The following is a 17,917-nucleotide window of genomic DNA, read 5'->3' as shown; positions in this document are numbered from 1 at the left end:
GCTTAAGCTTCTAGACACCACAGCAATACAAATCAAAATCAGGGGGTATATAATTATTCAAGACAAAATTTCCATGCAGTCAAGAGCCTGATGTAGAATGTCTACAAATATCATTAACCTGAACAACAAGCACAAGTTATATCCTACCATAGTTCAAGAACACTTTCGTATAAGTGACCTCTGTCTTAAAAATTATATGGTGCATTAGTAGAAATGCATGCAGTACATTATACAGACAATTATGATGAGTGCCTATATTCTTGTGAATGTATTGTTGAAATCCTCACATAAAGCTAGAAACACAAACTCTATATTCTAGTGGTAAAGATGACAACTGAGCTGAAACACCAAATTTATTTTTTTTTTAAGAACTTCTTGGGAAGAATAAATCAATCTGATAATGTTGAAAATATTTCATTATATGATGTAAAAAAACATTAATTAAGGGTTTTTTATCTTGGTAGTAAAGTAAATAATTTTTAGTTGAAACTTCACAAGTCCTTTTGGTCAAAGTAAAAGCCTTTTGACTACAAATCATATTAAAACTTAACACATTTTCAAGATCTTCAGTGATGCTAGTAAATCAGTAAAAATTAACACCATCTGAAAGTTTTATTATACATAATTAAGTATAGGAAAAAGCTGAATTTCTGGTGAATTCCATGACCCTTTAACACTGAAAATTAACAGCATTATTTTTCGTAATTAAGTCTATCTATCACCTCAGGAGTACTTCAGGATAGAAATATTTGGGTGTAGCTAAAATCCTGAGCTCTTGAAATTTGGAAACATCAGGAAGAGATGACTATAGGTGAGGTAGCAAAGGAGGGCTAATTCTAGCCAAATTCTTGATGAAGCAAATCCACAGAGACTTGAAAACTGGAATAATGAAATGCACAGACATCCATAAATATTACAATGTTAACTGGTTTACTTTACTTTCTACTTTACTTTCAAAAATGCAACTGAACTAAAAAAAAATTACATTTTCACAGTGAAAGCAAGTATTGTCATTTACTTTTGACATGGGGCTAATGACACTTTTTCCACTATCTGTGCTCAGTGTTTCTGGAAGCCTGAGTGATATGACCTGTTTCAAAAAAATTTGGACTGAAAGCTGTTTGGCAATATTCTTTGACCTGGACAGGAAATACAATTAAATCAACTGTGTGCAGTTTAAACACAGTCAAATAATCTTTTCCTTTTATAGTGATAAACAGGTAAAATGGTCTTGAAAATGAAGACAAAGCTATGCCTCCAATATGCAATATATTTTTACATTCCAGAATCAAGTAATTAGGGGTACTGCAAATATGTTTTCACAAACATCTTCTTTTATATGGACATATTAGAACCACATAGCCCAGCTAAGCAAATTTCTGAATTACTGTGCAGAAATAGTTTAAATAGGCAGTTTTTGGATATGATATTCTGACATGACCAAAGCAACCGACTGACAAAGGTAGGGAACACCCCCCAAACCACAGTCTGAAGCAATGGCAGCAAAAAACACATTTCTCTTTTGGAGTGGAGGGTGATCAAGCCTTACATCTATAACCAGAGCCCTAATCAAGATTTGACCACGCCACTGCAATAATCTCATTTCTCAGCTGCACTCTGATGAATGATTACAGGTTTTCAGTATATATAAAAGGTTATCTGTTTTCATTTTGCAATTTCACCCAAAATACTGCCTTTCTTGCCAGCTCCCCCTGAAAAAACAGTCTGACAAGAACAGCTGTCTCAACTGCCACTGCAAAAACCAGAAGACATACCAAAACACCAAGCTAAAGAAAAAATGGTCCAGATCAAACCAAACTGAAGTTTTTTGCATCCAAAATACCTCCCCATTCTGTGAGAGATTTGATTTTTGACTACTGTGTGGAAAAACTGTGACTAACTCCCCTAGTTAGATTTTGTTTTAATATTTCTTACTGTATAAGGGGTTTTTAAATTAATTGAAAATCAATGCATTATAATGCATTGTTTTAAAAAATAACTTTATTGGAGAGTGAAATATCAACATATTCTCAAAATTACAACAATGACTAACTGATAATCTGTAATGTCAGGTCACAGATAGCAACTTTGTTGCACAGAGAGCAACTTTTAGGAACAAGCATTTTGTAAATATCTCTTTATGTAGGTCAAATACATTTTTTTTATACTCACCATCTTGCTGCTTCAACAGTCCTTGCTGGATGTATCGAATATATGTAAAGAAGTTACACACAGAAGTGATCTAAACTCATAAAAATAATGGCGGTTAATGTAATTTTATATAGAGGCACAGAAAAAATAAATAACTACTACACAAAATTAAATAATAGCAAATCTACTTACCCTGTAACGACAGAAAGGAGAAATGTAGTAATAACTGCTTGAATCTCCTAATTTGATTCTATGCTTGCATGACTTACTTTGTCCACTGAGAGCACATTTCCTACAAATATAAAGGTCACATGATTCAATAAACCAATCTGACATGAATGTCTAAACACGCGCATGTGTTTATAGCGTTAACATAACTGCTTCATATTGGCACAGATAGATGAATGTCTACTTCATTTTGGAAGCTGCAATTATTACATTATGTTGTCAATTATTTTAGTTCCACAAGGCCTAATTTAATTTCAATACTGGTGCGTTATGAGGCTTTTTTTGAATTCTAAAACTTTCTTCAGCCCTGGGAATGCACTTCCATATTCACTAATTTAAATTGGCTTGACAACTCTGGCACAGTGGGATTTCTTTAATTAACTCTTGATATGTCAAAGATTTTTAAAAGTATCAGTGGATGCCAACATTTTAACAGATGTTTTTAAAGTTACGCTTGATATTGTATTTCATCCTAAAAAAAAAATCAGCCTCACAGAAGAGCAGTCAATTCTCTGAGATGCATTTCAAATCCAGTTTTGCATTTATGCCCAAACTGAAATCATATTTTACATTCAGAGTACAAAATCTTCTGGGACAAAGGAAAATGGGTTGTCTGGCAGTAATTCTATCTGTTACCATTACAAAAAGTGAGAGTAAAATAATCAAATTTACTTCTGGTGTATTGCAACTATGCAGTATTCAGGAAAGGTCATTAGTCACCACAAACTGTTCCCAAAAAAAAAACAAGTTAGGAAACCAATGAATTTTTAAACATGAGAAGAATTTGATTTATTCAGAATGTCTGTATTACAGCATCTCAGATGAATTGGGTTGTCATGGCAACCACAGTTTCATTAATTTTAAAAGCCGCTGGCTCTTCTTTCTCCCATTTCTACCTCATGAAACTGGGGAGTCTAAGAACAAGCTGCCTTTCAAAAACGAAACAAAAATTACTAAGCTTTTGTGCTTCTGAACAGTGGCTCATAGGCCCTTTCAAATAGCCTGCAGCTGGTCCACAAAACTATGTAAAACAGGAGAAAATTGAAGTGTGTATATGATTTTCCATAGCAATTTATGAGGACTGACAGCAGTTCATTGATACAAGAAATCCTAAAGTAGCTGAAGCAAGCTGGATCACAATTTCAGTTTAGCTTTTGTCAAAAGACAAACTTTCAATGCTAGGAAAATAAAATTCCTTTTTTCTTCTGGTTACATAATTGCCTTCTCTATGTGGTCTTCCATCACACCAGTTAAAGCTGAGGGCTCCTGCTGGTGACTCAGTTCTGTGCTGTACAGCACAACAGCTCAGCACTTTGTTCCCCTTGGGGACAATTATGTGAATCCTCTGGGGAAACCCAGCTGCCTTTTGTTAAGGCAGCACTCCCTACACACCATCACAGCTACCATTCAGTAACTTCTATACATTCAGAACCTTTCTGTACTACTATCACAGCTTTCTGTCCTCCACCCCTCACTATGCTATTTGGGCTGTTACCCACTATTTTACGCATCTTTTTACCCCCACACGGATGAACAACAAAATGCAAATGTACAATAAAATTACTTTTAAAACATTATTCTAGCTTTTGTTACTGTTTCTTTTCCGTTTGTCTATATTAAGTCACGCATTTAAGACAATAGTTTCAATTAAAAAAAACATTTTGCACCATATAAAAATAAAAACATGAAACTGCTGTGCTGATTCAGTGAAAACTACAACACCTGTTTTCCATTCAGTGCCAGTAATAACATATAAAGCAAAGCACAACTGCTGTCAAATTACACTTAAATACTGCAGATTCCTTACCTATTACTTATCTACAAGAGACAGCACAAAAGTTTTTGTTGGTAGAGAAGAGCTGGAAAAGTGAGAGAAGAATTTGCCTGACCTTTTGGTATATCTAAAAAAAACTAAATTACAACTTGTGCATTGTCATCCCAAAACATGAATCTCTATCTTGCCAAATATTTAAGGATTTTCTAAGTTCTGATTCAAAAGTTATCCTACACTGGAGAAAACAGATTAAAAATCTCCAGAAGTTTCTGAATGATGCAGTTGAGTCTCCTGTCTGGGTTAAGTATTTCATCACATCAAGATGTAGCAAAGTTGCTTGAACCACAATGACTTCAAATCCATTCGTCAGTTGTGTTTTGATGACACATGATTTGTTTCAGTGGTTTCTGACTGTCCAGATTCTCTACTGCTTTCATGGAACACAGATTACAGTGGCAGATCCTGGATAGGAATTCCCTACTCCCTGAGTAGCTCCACTACTGGTGTGGGCCCTTATGATAAGAGGCTGCTACAGCTCAAAGTGTGTGTTCTAGTGACAGAAGGAAGCTGTAAAAAATTTGAATGCTTGAACTTTGCAGACTAGAAGGGATCAAAGACTAAGTCATAAAACACACAAAACCAATTTTCATTTTATACAGCTTCTTTAAAGAGAAAATAAAGAACTCTGAGATGTGTCACTCGTAGTTTCTCTTCCACTCAAAAGAGAAAAAACTATTAAAAGGCAGTGGCAATAAGAAAGAAAAAATCTTAGAGTCAGATGAAAACATTTTTATGAAAGTTTTCTATTGTAAAATTGAGCTCTCTTAAATCAAATATTACAGAGTAAATTGTCAACTTGTCCAAAATACTTCCAACAGAAAGGTCAAGTTTTTCTCAAGATTTAGAAGGCTTCAGATTAATATCCAGACTGATCTTGCTTTCTTACTCCAACATCCACTAAGGTATCCTACAGTCCCTTTCCTTCTCCACATAATCAAAGCCTCAGTCCCTCCTACCCAACTTCAATGTTTGTATCAGTACTTGACAACAAGTCTTGCTTCACATTTCTCTAGGACCATTCCAGAATTTCTAAAATAATCTTCCTTCCTGTCATTCAAACATAGTTCCTACTTTAGGTTTCAGCTCTCATCTTCATTCCCACTTACATTCCTCCTGCTCAAATTCAGAAGATTAACTCTCTCTATATTTCTCAAATATTTCAGCTACCTTTGTCAGTGTCCTACCTATGTCCTGAATTTTTTAGGCCACAAATACTCCAGATGTCATAAACCTAGTCTGTACTATTGCAATACCTATTTCTTTCATGATGCTTTCCAGCTGAGAGCCCCCAGCTCAAAACCATCTGGTTTAAGTATCAGAATGCCCTTCTCCAAAGAGGTGAATGTTACTTTCAGGGTCAATGCATCAAAACAAGCAAAGTCAAGCACTCCCCCAAATGATGAGGTTTGTTCTATATTAGGGGTTGTTTTTAAATGTTTCATTTATTAGTTGCTTACTTTCCCACAAAATTTGTAACAACAATTTTGAAGTCCTAGATTTTACGGAAATTAAATTTAAGATACACAAATTTGACTGAGGTAATCAGTTGATAACAGTTTTCTCAAGTCAAGAGAACTCAAATGAGTCAAGAGTATGCCCCTATGTCAGCTCAACATACTTTGGTCCCCCACATTCAACTGCAGAAGCTTTCACAAATCGAACAGGTTGCAAGCCAACAGGTTCAATGCTCAGAGTGTTGTTTTCAACAGCTTCCAGAACAGCTGAGGCCAACTGCAAGAGAAATTTAGAAAGCAGTTAAAAACAGCTCTGCTTCATCCACTGCCTCAAAGCAGGGACATATTTCTTCTTCTGGAAAGTTAAGAACACAGCGAGGGGAGGAAAAAAAAAATCAACCCAGCAAACAAAAATTCTATTACAAATAAGATTTCACTTTTATCACAAGCAAGGGGTCCCATTTCCAGGCTCCTGTTTAAATTCTGCCCTACAAATAACCCTGCCTTCCCTGAGGCAACCTAACTTCCTTTACAGCCAGGAATGTAGTGAAGCATGTTTAAAACACTAACTGTATTTTCAGCCTTTCCTCACACAGCCAAATAGCACATGTATTTATATATGCTATGCTCTTGTCAGAGACTGAATATCACACAAACTTTATTTTAAAAAATTGGTCTGATTTTATTGTGCTCTATGAAAAATACAAAATTATGCTCCATACATTTTTATCTTAAATTAAACAAGCAAATGTTATGTCACTGTTTTCAGCTAAAGATAGCTCTAGCAAGGTGTTCAAACAAGACTAAACAATATATAGAAAAGCCAGTTGCAACTTTCAAACACTAAAAGTGCAACTTTGCTCAGGTTCTTTATGTTCACTCCTTATTAACAATTATAAGACTTGAAATGTGACCATTTTGCTTGATTGGACTGAACTTGGTTGGTCCAAGACCACTTTTTCAAGTAATAGCCATTACTTGATTTAAAGAAAGGTGCAATTTACATTACTAATGAAATAATTTTGTGCCAAGGTTCTTTCCTACTAAGTAATAAAGCTATTTTTTCTATTGTACTTTAATTATTTTAAGACCAAAATGTTACTATTAAAGTAGTTCATATGAAATACTCTGTCTGCTAAAAAGAGAACACTACACACACACACAAGGCTACTGAGAGTTAATCTAATACTTCAACCAGTCACATAACTGCACTTTCAATTATTCAAAAACACAATACATGTGTAATTAATTGTTTGGTTTAACTGCACACTAGCATCAATAGCCAAGTAAAACAGAAGTTGGTCACTACACACAGCATTTGGAAACAATACATGGTGTAACTGACAAGTGCTAGAAGCCTCATTCTTCCCTTAAAAGGCAATATAAATCTACAGTACTTATATTACCAATGAAGAACAAAATCCAAAATTAAGTTGCTGCAAAAGACAACAAGATGGCCTACTTACATATACTGCAGAAGCAATTTAATTCCCATAGTAACCAAGTAAATTTTTAGTGGGAGAGGTTCATATGAAGCTGCACACCAACTATAACAAACTGGTATACAATTGACTAAAGACTGCTTATGGCCAGCAAGTAACAGTAGATGAAAAGCATGAGAAAAGAACATAACACCTCCTGAAAACAACACATGAACATTATGAAGAAAATGTAGGGTTTTCTATGTGACATGTTTAATTTTATTGGAAAAGAATATCAATACTTAGGACTTTAAAATTTCTTGTTCTGATCTTAATAAAGATCTAAGAATATGCTCCCTTTTCCCTACTGATGGATACTACAAGTACAGCCTATAAATGGTGCTTCAAAACAAAAACTAAGTAAAGCAGTTGGATATGTAATCAGTTCCATGTTATTCCCAGGACAGGTGAAACTCCAGTCTTTCCTCTGTATGGGAGAGTGTGTGGGAATAACACAAGGAAAAAAGTCTCCTAATTTGATTTCTTAAAACCATATTTACCAATTGCCCCTGTTGAATCTTAAATCCCAAAGCCTAATTCTTGTAACTCAAACCACTCTTCAAGAAAAGGCCCAGATTACACTTGCAGTCTGCTTTGACTGATATGAGAGAAATCAGTCCACAAAATTAAATATATTGGTCTCTACTGCCTCCTGTATAAACAAGACACAGAATATGATTTTTACACTCTATTTGAAGTATCAGGAAGAAAACTTCCATCCATTCCAACAAAGATCAGATTCTAACAGACAGGAGTAACATTTGAAGAAGTAGACATAAAAAGTCCATATCTGGAATAGCATAAATGGAATAGAATGGAAGAAAAAAATGTCATTTCAATACTCCAGACCAAACTTTAGGATACACTGTAAATTGCCACACACTAATGAAACAAAAATGGTTAAACTTCATATTGAAAACAAGACAGTAGTCTTTTGGCTCCATGTAACATATTTAAGGGGAAGGTATCAGTGAGCACATTTAGACCATTTCCATTACCTCACTTTTGGAGAAAGTTAAACATGGAAAAATATCTTCCCGATAAATTTTGTCCAAGAAAGGACATGTTCTGTCCATAGTAGGCTCATCCTTCCAAGACCTGAAGTCATTGTACAGAGACAGGTCAGCCTAAAACACACAAAAATTCACATATTTTTGTAACATAATTATCACACTAGCATCTATCATTTGCAAACATCTACAGGTAAATAATAAGCATTAAAATGCTTTCTATTGTAATGTAAAAATGGAAAGAATGTAATGTGTAAATTGAAAGAATGCTAACATGGTTCAGCTATGAATAACTTCTTAAATCCACTTTCCTAAGCCTGTAAATTCAAACAAATCAAAACACACTATTTTCAATACACAGAGATAATGCATCTACTGGTTACCACTGCACACTACCACTACAAGCTAATGACCTTTCCGCCATTTCCTAAGCTTACAGATAGCTTTGAAATACTTAGGAAAAGCCAGAAAACAGTCTCCATCTTCATGCATCCTACTTAAAGTATTTTAGTTCACTCCATTTATGTAAGTTAAGAAAAAGCAGAGAAATTCAAAGAAAACAACTGCAATTCTAGACATCTTACATGTTCATGCTGCATCTGACTCCAATTTGCTGCTATCTAAACACTAGAAGAAAAAAGACTAACACACTGAATATCCTAAGAAAAGAAAACAGGAAGTCAATGTACAACTCAGTTAAAAGTACACCGTTATTCTTCACTTTTCCTCTTTATGCTAAAACTCTCTCCCTACACCTCCCTACAACAGAAAGGCAATGATGGTCACTGGGAATGATTTATGAGACTGTGCCCCTAACAGCTCCTCTGGGCAAAGAGGAAATGCTAAAATTATCTAATAAATCATGCTCAGAAGAACTATATTCTGTGTTAGGAAAAGTTAATTGTACCTGCTTTGAAAACACCTTGTTTTATCATCTCCAGGCTGAGATCGGTTAGCAGGATGGCACCTACCCAGTGTGGTGGTCCAGAGATGGGTACTAGGATGTTATTAAAAATCTGTTTGCATTATGGGGCAGTCTGTCCCACAGGCTTGCTACCCACTAACAGCTAGAGCACATCATCTGCTGTAGGGTTACTTGAGAAAAGACCTTTCATGGACTCTAAGCAGAGTGGGGGTGAGTGCTTCTGACATGTGCTCCTAACCCAATATATAAAACTCACTCCAGTCCCAAAGGGACATGCAGCACCATCCCCAGACTGGTTTTGACATGGTACTTCAGCACCTTCAGTCTGCTAAACTACAGCAGGCCTCTACTCCTAAAACTAAAACTATTGAAAGGATGTACAATGCAGGAGAAAGATAAGCCAGGATGTGAATTTAAAATTCTGTACAATTAAAGAAAAGACAAATAAGATAATGAAATGGGAAAATAGCATATACTAAAAGTTGATTTTTAATCCTATTTAAAAGAACAGTATGCTGCTTTGAACCAACCTCAGTCTCTTTTTCATTCCCCACGCATCAACCCTTCTGAGTTCTCAGCACTTTGCTATTCTTTTACAAATATGCTTTGGGGAGTTCTTTTCATCATTTTCAAGGGTTTTTGGTTAAGCTTTTTTCTTTTTCTTTTCCTTTTTTTTTCCTTGAAAAATAACTTACAAAAATTAGACTGGAAATTTTGTTTTCCATTAGAGCAACTTGAATTATGCTCAGGTACAATCAGAAACAACTATCTTAATTAAGCTAATCCATAAGTGTTCTGGTTGCTAAGCCACCAACTTCATTGTACAAGTGCAATTCAATAGGTGTAACTTGCTCACTAAAGGAACATTTCCCATAACTTAAACCCATCTCAGGTCCGGCTTTAAAATTAATACAATCAAGAAATACCAGCAGAAAAACATCCATTTTTTACTTGTACTCTAGAATTCTAAAAATTAAGATGCATTTATTATCAACTTGGTTATTTTCTATATTTACTCAATTTTACCTAAACCGACAGTTTATAAAGAAGCTGCCTTGAGAAAAATTGCTCAATGACCATAGCTTGATGATCTTCATTTTCAATCTACAATGTGTGGTACATGTGTATCTCCTCTCTGCCTTTACATATGCTTTCACTAGATCCCAGTTTTGATTACCTGAAATTAAATATTCAGTCAAATGTAATAACAATTCCAGTTAAAATTTTTATGCTTTCATTACAGCAACCACATACTAGGAAATATTTCTGGGATGCTGGTAGCTTTCTAGCTCCACTGTAATTTAGGGTGGACAGCCAAACACTCGTGACTCTGTCTACATTCCACAAAGAAATCTGAGGGCTGACCATATTTACACCCAGCACCATCCCACAACACAAAGCTCTAGGTGGTAGACTCTGCAAAAGGGTCCAAATCTATTGGCTCAGGGCCAATACACAGCCCTGAGCAGGGGTACTCTTGACCCCTCTTAGAAGTCAAGTCACTCAAAATCTGAAGAATAAGATGCAAAAAGTAACAACTCAGTGGCATGAACTAGGGTTTCAGACCCAAGCTCCGAGAAATGCAAAAAAATTTACCTTAGAGCAGCTACAAATAAAGCCAGTAAATAAAATGCCAAAGCACTAGATAATAGGAACAGCTAGGAAAGCATGTATCCCCTGCTTAAAACAATGTCCTAGCTAACATGCCAAAGGTATTCTTGCTTTTTTCACCCCATTCTGCATTCCATTAAATACTCAGAAGAGAAATAAAAATACTCTCAAGTCCAGTGGGTGGAAAACCAATGTACTTCTTAGTGATTCCCTGAGCCGTCACTGGAAGAAAAAGTCACCGGTTTGGGCAGCCTTGAAGTGTCTCCTTATGCAGCCAACAAAAACGTGAATTAACTAAAGAAAAGTTGGCTCTTTTGCAGCATGTCCTCCACAATCATCACCTTCTCTCTATGAGAAACTGAGGCAAAACAGATTTCTCTGGTCTCTCACTCTTGCCACCACTTTAAAATTCCATTGAGTCATGACGTTGGTGTGATGCTTAAAAAGTAATTAGATTCCATTCCAGTTCTCCCCTTTTCTGAAGGGCAACAAGCATTCAGTTTTAGTAAGGAAAAATCCTGGATACCACTGAAAGTGGGCAAGGCTGTAAATACTCTGATTTTTTTTGTAGTATGAAACATCAACGGGAAGATGCCTTAATTTTCTAGGTTTATAGTAAAATGGTGTCCAGTACAAATGCAATTAATGATGACTGGTAAAATTAAGTATAAAGATCCAGTCAGTATATTGCCCCTCTGACAACAGCCAGCAGCCACCGAGCTGGCTGAAGAGACATCTGAGAGGAAGGATAGTGATGCATATTCTTTTCCAGCCTCAAAATTTCTAGCAGTCTGTAGCTAAAGAAGCTTTCTAAGCCAAATGTCATATCTATCTTCTACATATCTTGAGAGGCTTCTTTTTAGTCACTTTCCATGACTTTATTTTGAATGTATTTTTTATCTTGCTTCCTCATGACAATGTTTCATTATGTACTGATTATCAATTATTTTCCTTTTAGCTTCGAGTTTTCATTAATTAATTGATAATTGTTCATCATTCATCTTCTCCATGTCACCTGAGATTGCAGAGATTTTTCTTCTACCTTAAGTATCTCTACACAGAAATCTTTCCATTAGGTTTGTCCACCTATGTTACACTTTGAGCTACTTTCAGTGTCCTTTCTGGGATGAATATATCATACCTGCATGTACAGAAACACATGTTTATAGAGCAGTACAATACTTCTTTTGTTATTTATTCCTTTCCTAAGAACTCCTAAGTCCCTGTAGGTCTTTGATTATCACTGAACACTGAGATGGGGTTTTCAGACAATGATCAACAAGGACACTAGGTTTTTTTCCAGCACAATGTAGCTCTCTCCAAGTTCATAACTACAAGCTTGCTATTTGCAGTTTTTTCCTAAATGCCTCCTTTCCCATTTATCGATTTTTGGATTTCATCTGCTGTTTTACTAACCACCCAGTAAAATAAGCTCCTTCTCAACACTTTGGTCAATTTTTGCTACCATTCCAAGAGCTCAAGTACCAGTCCCTTGCCACATTATTTCCCTAATTTCAGTGATATGAGTAGATTTAAAAAACAAGCTAACAAACCAAAGAAAAAAAAACAACCAAACAAAAAAATCCCAACCCACACACACAAAAAAAAACCCATAGGCCTCAGGATTCCAGTGACTCAGCACCTGTTCTCTAATAAATTGCTGATTTCTTCTTTTCTCTGGCCTCTTTCACCCACTACGGATCTATAAAATGACTCTTCTTCTTTTCTATGACAGTTTATATAATGCTTATAAAAGTTTATGAACTTTCAGTGATGGATTTCATGAAAAGGCCACCAGGAACCTATCATTTAGTTATATTCTTTGGTTTATTGTTTAGGGTTTTTTAATCACCACATGCAATTTCAATAATTGAAATCTTACCTCATCTTCCCTTAATGATTTAAAGGCAAATAAGACTTGGAAAAATCACCACCTATTGGTATGCAAGGAAAGTTCTTTCATTAATGAAAAATATCTCTAAGATAGTTAGCATTAAATGAAGATTTAAGATATATTCTATTTATTGTGAGTAAAACAAAACAATAAAGCCAGTTTATCAGCAAAAAGAGAATGATTCTTGTACCTTACCTCTTTACAGTCTTTTACAATTGGCTGCATCATGGTAAGGTCCTGATGACTGCCACCCATAGCACTGCTTGTACTCTTGTTTCTTGCATGGCCTTTCTTAAAAGGAGTTCTTCCACCAGACTGGAATTCCCTAGTTGGAGATGTTGGTGAAGTAGACAGTACTAGTGTTTTCAATGCTGCTACTTCAGCCTGGAGGACATCAATCTTCACAGGGCAGGGGGGAATAAAGTCATTAACAAACAAAAAATATATTAGTGTATAAATACTTTAAATCAATTAAAAACATCTCCAGCTATCTTGTTGCAAATCAAAACTAAATCTTCCAACAGTACTAACACGAGATGCCCAGGCAATTGCATATTGCAGCAGCATTGGCTTCCTAAGCACCTTGCTGGCTGACATGACACTGAAACACCTTGTTCATGGGTGTTCGCTAAGAATATGTCAAGCAACACAAAACAACTGAGTATATATTCTAAAAATGTATACAGGTAATCCTCTACCTATATCTTTATGATTCACACTTCAGATTTAAAACCATGTGAAAATAAAAAGCAGACAAGTTGGGAAAAAACTCACCTTTCCTTGTGCTTCTTTTAACTGTTTTTCTGCTGCAGCTTGTTTGACATTTGCTTCTTTAACCATTTTGTGTGCTTCCTATAAAAGACGTTTAGCTAGTGTAAATGCTTCACACAAATTTATGAAAAATCCAACAACTAATGACATAATTTTGCTTCATGAAGACTACTTGTGACTATTAAGACGTGCAATAGTCTGAAATGAAATAGCTACGTTAAAAAAAAACCCTACAAATCTATGATTTTGATTCATCATTGTCCATCTAAGGTTCTCCTTGGTCCTGAGCCCAAATTCAGAAATTCAGCAACTCCACCTACCCCACTCCAGCAGGAACAATACCTGTCATGAACACCAGGCTCCAGTCACGCTTCGGTGGCTGACAAGTTCCTTGACCCCCAAGAGAAAGACTCAACCGGTAGCAACAAAAGCAACATAGGCACAGTAGCACATTCAAAAGAACTTCTCCCTTGTTGTAGCCAGAATAATCAGTTTCAGACAACCGTAAATTTCAGCATGAAGGAACCAGTCAAACAACTATGAAGTCTAAATTCTTGCCATCAATAAAACAGACAAAACAACAGCATAAAAACACTTCATTATTTAATAAATATTTTTAAGTAGAATGGAAAAAGCACTAATAAAACAATCCAAGTAAAACAAGGCTAAGCCAATAAAGAAGGAAGCAAAAAAGGACTGAGGGTTTTTCCAACATCCTTTTACCTCATAACTCTAAGCCTTTTGTCTATATAATGTATTTGTTTAGGCTCTGATCCAGCAGTTTGTGCCTATGATCCAATTATGGTTCTCACATGGTACTTACTGAAGGCAACAAAAATGGAAATATCAGAGCCAGCAACCAAATTACTTGGGATAGGATCCTTTTCATATCTGTAAAGCGCCTAGCACATCTGGACACTATATAAATAAAACAAAAAAGTTCATACATTGTCATACCAAAAGATCTGGCTCCCACTAGCATACAACACAGCTGTATAGTATGGGTTTGTAAAATTCTCATAAATAACAAGACACATGCAAGAATGGGAACATACACATTTATACAATGTGTACAAATACATTTAACATTGACCATGCAGTTTCTGCTTAGTGATGCATCTTTGAAAGCAAAGCATGTTACTGTGCTATTACAGAGTAATAATGTAATATATGCACCCAGCTGTGCAAAACAAGTCTCAATCCTCCACTGGGATGCAACAATATAAACCCTAGCATATACATTTATATGGCTGCTGAAATTAGTGAGATTCAAAATTAAACATGAATTCAAGGGCTTCAGATCCCAGCGCAAAAAAACCAATAAACCTCACCACTGTGTCTTGTTAGAGCCTCTAAGTGAAATCAAATCACAAAAGAAACTTAGGGTAACATGCCTGTAACAGTCTGGACAATTCAAACTCAAACTATTATTACTAATAAACTGTATTTCAAACATATTTTTAACAAACTGACACACTGTTCTAAGCAATGCAATGTCATAAATAAAAAATGTCACCGATAATTTTCCTTTTATTCCTCCACAGTTAAAATACCTGCCTGATATTTTCCTCCCCCCAGCATACACAAGTATTTCTACTATAAAAAACCCTTCCACTCTTCTATTTGTTTTTTTACACAAAGGAACTGCTTAATATTTTAAGTAACCTTGCTCTACCAGGATGCACTTTGTAATTTGATTTTCGAATGTTTAATAGCGCTTTTATGCAACATCATAGGCTTAAACACTGCTTCTAAAACATATTTAATGTTGTATCTTTATGCATAGGCTGAAAGCCTATACTTATAATTTAGTAAATGTAAAATCATCCATGGATTATGAAATTTATTCTGGCAGTTAAAGATACCACAATTTAGGCCCAAAGCATTCCTATATATATTCCCAAGATAAAATGAGAATTGATCCTACTTCAAGTTACGGATTTAGCATTTTATTTCTGTGTAATACAATCTCACAATCTTTGCTGGTACTACTGCCTTTTCCTCAAATGCAAAGGTCCCAGTGAAAGTTCAGGCTTCTCACCTGGTAACCAGGTTTCACCCTGGTGCATCACTCAGCACTAATGTTTCTTTTGAAGCCTGTGGGTGTAGCATGCGGCCAGAGCCAAAATTCAGAAGCTGAAAGCATGGTTAAGTTATGTACTTGCTACCTCCATTCATCTGGAACTATGTTATTTTTTTATTTAGTCACCATGGCAACCCCAAATTTAGCTCTTATCTAGATAGCCTTGTTGTCAGACAGAGAAGCTGTCTCAAAATAGTTATGCCAAAAAATAAGCTGACTTATTTCCCTTATTTTCTTCATTTTGTGTCTAGGCAGATTGACAAGCTCAATACGGTGTCTTGCATCTAATTGAAAAGTCTGCTGCTTTCTCTTAAGCCTCTACTTCAACACACCCAAGTCTTCAGGACACAAATCCTTTTATGTGCTTATTGCAGAAAAATTCAGCATACAATATACTGGTTCTACATAAAACATCTGGCTCAGCTTCCCTTAAGTATATCACATCGAAGACTCCAACAAACCTCAAACAGACTAGCTGTAAGTTCTTCCAATTCCTGTCCAAGTTGATCTCGCACTTTAGAAAGCCTTTCACATTCTTCATCTTTTAACTTCAGCTCCTATGGAAAATTGAAAGTTATTTATTCTGACTTAGAGTAGTAATTTGGCCTTTTAAAGCTAATACTACAAGAGAGGGGGGGCAAAAAAATTAAAGCAAATAATCAGAGGAGCATAAAACCTTTGCTGCACAAAGCCTTTCAAAATAATCATCATAACACTAAAAGCAATTAAATTAATGCTATGCATGTATAGCTGTTTCTTCCTGCTGTACAGAATTATACCAGGGCAATCTAATGTATGCCTAAGCTAAACACCAACTACTCCAAAGTAAAAAAACCTTTTTTTTTCCCTGGAAGTATAAAAGGCTGTATTCACATAAAATATAGATCAAATTAATTATTGGGGCAGACAGAACACCAGCTCATCTACCCATTCCTTAAAATATGTTTAAAGTAATCCTTTAAAAAAAAAATTTAAAATTTATTAAAAAAATTAAAAAGCACTGTCTCAGGACAATCTGCAATTCTAAATGAATCTTAAAACATATTTTACTATAAATACTGTCTTCCAAATATCTCTTTTAAATGTTTCTAAAATTGTACTTTAATTATATCCTTGCCCTTGTTTATGCAGATTTATAAATAAAATTAAAGCAACTTAATGAAATTCAAAATGCTAGTGTCCACCCCATTAAAATTTGACTATCTGACCATACCCATTCTTACAGTAAGATTTTAACACAGATTTGGCACTATAATGGTGACATATACCCAATCTAATCCATACTGAGGATAAAGTGGGGTACTTTGCAGAGAAGTAGAAAAAGGCTGACAAGAAATTTGAAAGAAAGTTCTTCTCCCCTTCTGTACCTATTAAATGCAGGAACCTCTTGCAGAAAGAGAAAGATGAAGAGATAAAGTAAAAGAAAGAAAAGTTGCCAATTCTGACCTTTCAAACTCTTTTTGGCCCTAGCTCCCTTCTCATCCCCATCCATCTCCTCTTTTGCCACTTCTCCCTGCCAAGAAAGGTATTATACTGCCATCGTTCCTGAAATGCAAGACCAAAGACTGTCACTAGCAGGTTAAAGATTTCAAATACAATCTATCAATGATTTGTGAAAACCTCCACAAGCCAGTAAAAAATAGTTGCCTTCAGAAAACGGTGGGAGGCCAGTCACAAGAGACTCATAAAAAAAGGCCCAAATGGCAGCTTCTTTTGTGTTTTTGGAAGGTAGTTAGTATTTCCTCAAAAGTCTTCATGACTGAATGTTGCATACAACTATGTGGAAAACTGCATTTTGCTTTGTAGCATGCTGGTATTAGGTCTCGCTCTCAATTTCGGCAGTGAAATTGGCAATAGATTTTTATGTAAGGTGAAGGGTCCTGTTTGACTTCAGGACCTAGACTGGACAAGAATTTAGGGACTCTTCTAGAATCATTTAGTATCAAAGGCATTACACTATCCTTCCTTTATTTGGTTTTAACTTTGAAGATTTTAATTGATTTTTAGTCTTGTTTGTTTGTCGTTTGGATTTTTTTGTTTCAATATGCAACTATTTTGAGAGGTACCACTTAAATGATGGGCATTTTCCCAAATTTGGTATTTCTCAAATTCTATTCAAATCTTACTTGCTAGCTACTACTCTGCACACAGTGACCTCTCCTTCTCAAAAAAAAACCCCAAAAGGCAGCAGGAAAATAGCTACAGATGAGGCATGAGAAGGAGAAATTAATACAAAAACCTAAACACAAAAAAAAAAAAAAAGGAAAAATAAAGAGGCTAAAAAAAAAGCAGGGGGGGACAGAGGGGAATTTAATCATTTTGTGTTGGTTTAAAGTATTTCCCACATAAAGTATGGTTCTTAATCAGGAAAAAGAAGATTCTGATGCAAAATGCTTAAAGCTCAAAAAAGAGTTGAAACTTTTCCAATAAATGCAGAGGAAGCATCAACATTTCCTTTACCTTAGTTCCCTGATT

The 17,917-nt window shown here is 35.4% G+C and overlaps 1 protein-coding gene across 5 annotated transcripts in view; it reads right to left on the bottom strand.

The window, feature by feature from the left end:
• The window catches only part of RAB3IP (RAB3A interacting protein), a 32,551-nt gene that overhangs the window by 872 nt on the left and 13,762 nt on the right, over positions 1 to 17,917 (bottom strand). For 2 of the 5 annotated variants that reach the window (XR_014616169.1, XR_014616170.1), the window contains exons 4-10: positions 15,904 to 15,999; positions 13,363 to 13,440; positions 12,784 to 12,987; positions 8,147 to 8,275; positions 5,832 to 5,944; positions 2,344 to 2,443; positions 723 to 2,242 (exon numbers count right to left, since the gene is read on the bottom strand). Coding sequence is in view for 1 of the 5 variants with exons in the window: in XM_084206227.1 (XP_084062353.1) it covers positions 2,173 to 2,242; positions 2,344 to 2,443; positions 5,832 to 5,944; positions 8,147 to 8,275; positions 12,784 to 12,987; positions 13,363 to 13,440; positions 15,904 to 15,999 (790 nt within the window). In the remaining 4 variants the exon portion in view is untranslated. The remainder of the gene's footprint in view (positions 1 to 722; positions 2,243 to 2,343; positions 2,444 to 5,831; positions 5,945 to 8,146; positions 8,276 to 12,783; positions 12,988 to 13,362; positions 13,441 to 15,903; positions 16,000 to 17,917) is intronic. The other 3 variants (XR_014616171.1, XM_084206227.1, XR_014616172.1) reach the window with 3 other exon arrangements.

This window comes from Fringilla coelebs (genome assembly GCF_963513975.1).
Source record: "Fringilla coelebs genome assembly, chromosome: 5".
NCBI lineage: Eukaryota > Metazoa > Chordata > Aves > Passeriformes > Fringillidae > Fringilla > Fringilla coelebs.
The sequence above is the reverse complement of the archived record's forward strand: the minus strand, read 5'-3'. Positions and strand labels throughout refer to the sequence as shown.